Source organism: Gastrolobium bilobum, unplaced genomic scaffold (genome assembly GCF_033153095.1).
Source record: "Gastrolobium bilobum isolate Gb01-03AN ecotype WA unplaced genomic scaffold, APGP_CSIRO_Gbil_v1 utg1266, whole genome shotgun sequence".
In the NCBI taxonomy this organism is placed as follows: domain Eukaryota; kingdom Viridiplantae; phylum Streptophyta; class Magnoliopsida; order Fabales; family Fabaceae; genus Gastrolobium; species Gastrolobium bilobum.
The window spans coordinates 287927-292170 of NW_026898770.1; the positions used below are offsets into that span (position 1 = coordinate 287927).

Sequence of the window (4244 nt, forward strand, 5' to 3'; positions counted from 1 at the left end):
AAGTAGGAAAGGACAAAACAGAAGAAACAGAGCCTCACTGCCCAATCAACTCATGTGGGGTTCACTTTCACTCTTCTATCACTCGCTATCCGTTCCTTTCCTATACAGAAAAGGGTCTATCCGTCTGGTATCTCTTGTCCTTATTATCATCGGCCTGGGCCATCTATTTTTTTTTCGTTTAAATTTCTTAAAAAAAGAAAAAAATTCTCTATTAATAATTTTTCCCCCTCTATGTACAAGATTATATTTCAATAAAATAAAATAAAATTACAACTAAAATCTGGCATTCTCAAAACCATGTAAATCACTGACTCTGTTCATAGACTTTCTCATGATAGCCACTTTAGCAAGCCTCTCAGCGGCTCTCCACGCCGAAGTCGGCGTAAGCGGCTCCAACTTCTCTTCGGCGCGATTGTTTCTATTGTTCCTTTGACTCTGTTGTCTGCGCCGTTGAAGTTCGGCTTGTTCAGCTTCGAGCCAGCGCAAGTGCTCTTCGGCCAGCTTGCTCGACTGCAACAGAAGAGCTCGAGCCGATGATAGCAAGTGACGAGCACCTGAGAAATCGCAGTGATCAGCCAGCCTGCTTGACTCGGCTACTGCTCGAGCCGTGACGTGGAGGTTCCTCAGCCGCTCTATCTTAGGATTCGATGATCGTACGGTGTGGGGACGAGGAACCAGCATTGTTTGCTCAACGGGATTCACAGCCTCTTGAGTTAGTGGGTCCCGGTAGGATGATCGTACGGTCAGAACGTGGTGGGACCCAGCTAAAGCGGCGGGCACCTTCAGCTCCACGAGCAATTCCCTCTCCTCCTCGGCGCAGAGATCGCCGATTCTTATAGAACCCGATCCGAGGGCTGTGGGTCGACCCGCCAGAGAGTACACTGCGGCAATCTCCACAGGGCGCGAGCGTGACACCACTCCTAACTGAATCCTAACGTCTTGAGCCACCACTTTTAACAAACCGCCCATGCATTTCGCGAGCACGTCGTCGGGAAGCGCGTGAGTACAATCGCCTTCGTTTGGGAAACGCACCGTGTGGACTGGTATCTCCAACGGACAGAGGCGCGTGGTGGACATCAGGGAGGGTTTCTGGCTGGACGCGGCAGCGCGTGAGTGGTTAATATCCGAAAGGACAATAATGGTGGCGACGGAGTTCTTCTCCCTGCGATCCTCGAGTACCTTCGCTGCCTTCTTCAGAGCATCGTTCTTCACAAGAGCACCTTCTCGGACCTGGTCAATCGCGGCAAGCGCGTCCACGATCCGTCGCGCAGACCTCTGGCCGCCGCCGGTCATCCTCCGCAACGGCAACAGCCTCTTGGATCCCGCGGAGAAAGCAACAATGGAAAGACGATCGTTGGGACCAAGGGAAGATATCACTAGTCGCATGGAGTTTTTCATCAGGCGGAGCTTTTGGCCGGACATGGCTCCGCCGACATCGAGAACCGTCACGAGGTCAATTGGAGCCCGACGCGCCGCCCTATGAGACGGCGATGGCTTCAACTGCAAGACGACAACGTAGGTCTCGTAGTTCCTGTTGGCGGCGACAATGGATGTCTCCGGCAACAAGCATAACTCAAGGTTGCTGGTAATTGCCGGCGACGATGATAAAGTAGCAACTGGATTGACGTTGAACCCTTGGAACTCAGTGTTATCTTCTTCATCTTCGTTTTCTGATTCTGGAATGGGGTTGAATCGAGCTAGGGATGTGGGAGAGAGGAGGGGCTCGTCGTCGTTGTAGACCTTAAACGACCTCGTTTCTCTGTTTCCCTCAGTGGGTTTCTTAATCTGCTTGTCGTTGTGGATAGCCAACACCGGTAGTTCCTTCCAGGTGGTGCCGCACACGGGGCACGTGAGGATTGGGTGCTTCTTCACTATGCAAGGGAAGTGAAACGTGTGAGAGCATTCAGCTGTGAAGATTGCAGTTCCTTGACCACTCTTCACACTCTGCATACAGATTCCGCATCGACTCTGCACAAAACAATACAAGAAAAGTTAACAAAAAAAATAAAAAAATGAAAGAATTATTGACCATTTGGCTGTGATAAAAAGGCATAGCATGATTTCGTTTTTATTGTTTTTTTTTTCTTTAACTTACTTTGGATAGGCGCAAGGTGGCTTTGAGAAGCGAGAAGCTTGATGGTGACTTGGGTGAAGAGGGATTGGAGAGTTGGAACAACCTTGGAGTTTTGGGCTGACTGGTGCATTGGAGTTTTGGGCTGTTGGGGACTGAACCAGTGGCCACCGAAGTTCGGCACCGGAGGCTGGGGCCTGATACCGGCTGAGACTGACACCGGGGCGTTGATGGGTTGGATAAAAATCCAAACTTGGAACTGATTTTGGGACTTTGATTGCTACTGTTGTCACAATGATGTTGTTTCTCTGTTAACACTTTGGGCTCTCTGTCCTTGGGGATGGATGTACAGAACGCTCTTCTCCACCCAGTAACCATTCTCACACTCCAAATCTCTCTCTCTCTCTCTCTCTCTCTCTGTATTTCTCCTCCGTAAAGGGGTGTTCTCTTATTTAGTTTCAGAGGAATTTAGGTGATGGTTGATCGATAGTATATATTGCAGTTGCAGGGGAAGAAAAGCTTTGGAGCATGGAAGTTGATTAGAAAGGCAGAAGAAGAAATGGATTAGATTCAGAGACCCTTTTCATGTTCCTCTTTTCCTTCTTTCTATTTCCATTCCCTACCATCTATTTATCTATGTCTTAAGGCCTAGGTGTATTTTCTAATTTCTATATTTCTGTTTCAATAACCCCAAAACAGAACCCCCCAATGGAAAAGCCTTAGGTGTTGCTTCCGAATTGAGCACTCTCTCTCTCTCTCTCTCAAAGGGTGTATAATAATATCATAACCATGTTAAAACCTAGAAAAACACGAGCTTTTCCCATAGTTGGGAATATTATTATCCGGGTAAAGTGAAAATGGGTGCCTTGGGATTAGCATGGTAACTGGCAAGTGTAGGTTGCTAAACTACAGAACAAGTCAACGCCCCCCAACCTTGTTTGCCTTGGAATCGTGCATCACTGTCCCATTCCCACGCTATGGTCACCGACCCATGCAACAGTGTGAAGTTGAGAAACGTCTCCATCTCTGGCTTTTGAACGTACAGACCTTAATACATAGTTACTCTTTTTTTTTTTTTCTTTTGGAATGTAATTCGTAGTTACTCTGATTCATCCCTTTCGCCTTAATCTTCTTCTGTTTTCCTTTTCCCCCACAAAGCAAAAATCCACGTCAAGAATTTTGATTCTCTCTTATTTATTTATTATTTCAAATTTTATAATTCTTTGATTGATTGAAACCTGAATGAATAATGAATTACTGATGAGTTTCAATGAGCTGTAGCCTGTATGTACTGTGATGCAGCATTAAGTAGCTGAGCCAACTTTGATACCTATGATCTGGTTCGTTCGTAGTGGGCTCCATTTCGTTGGCGATTGATATTAATGGTGTGGGAAATTGTGATGTTCAGAGAATCAGGACATAGACCAGTCCTTCTTTAGGGAAAGGGTGGATTGGTCATTCCAACTCTGCATTTCATTAATTACCCTAACAACAATTATTAATTTGATTTTCAGTCATTGAATACAATAGAATAGAATAACGGCAATTGGTTGGGTATATGATTTTGTCTTTTTCTTTTTTAATCTCACATCGATCCCTAGGAAACGCCCGAACCAAACATTGTAGAAATTGACCCACCACCAACGTTACTAATCCCTTTTATTCAGATTAAAGAAAACTATATATTAAAAAACTTTTAATGTTAATTGTTATTCACGAGGATAGTTATCAACTTATCTCATCATAATAAATTTTTAGTGAATTAAATACATTAAATTTAGTATATCTGTTTATTTATTTTATAATATGTAGACAAAAAAATATCACATTATTTGAAAAAAAAAATGATGAATATTTTTTATCAACGTATCATAAAATAATTAGACAAATACACTAAATTTTTGATACATTTAATGCATTAAAAATTTATTCATCTTGTAAGAGCCTCAATGGCACTAAAGATTTTTAGACAAGTTATTCTTGAAATTTGCCAATTTGGACATGTCTTAATGACACAAAAGCCATAGTCTATGTATATTCCTCGCACCCGTCCATTTATTGGAACTCATACATTAAAGATCAAACCGTCTTTCAAAGAAGTAGATTTGAGCTACCAAAACAAATGGCAATTGATTCAATTGTTGTAAGAGAAGTCAAGCTCAAGCATTCATTT

General features: G+C 43.6%; 1 protein-coding gene across 1 annotated transcript; it reads right to left on the reverse strand.

The window, feature by feature from the left end:
* Positions 1-228: 228 nt before the first annotated feature.
* On the reverse strand, positions 229-2696 carry LOC133283953 (probable E3 ubiquitin-protein ligase EDA40). Its single transcript, XM_061480887.1, has 2 exons — positions 2096-2696; positions 229-1968 (listed from the first exon to the last, which is right to left on the reverse strand). The coding sequence occupies exons 1-2, from the start codon at positions 2447-2449 to the stop codon at positions 274-276; spliced, it is 2049 nt and encodes a 682-aa protein (XP_061336871.1). The 5' UTR covers positions 2450-2696; the 3' UTR covers positions 229-273.
* Between the last annotated feature and the right edge of the window lie 1548 nt (positions 2697-4244).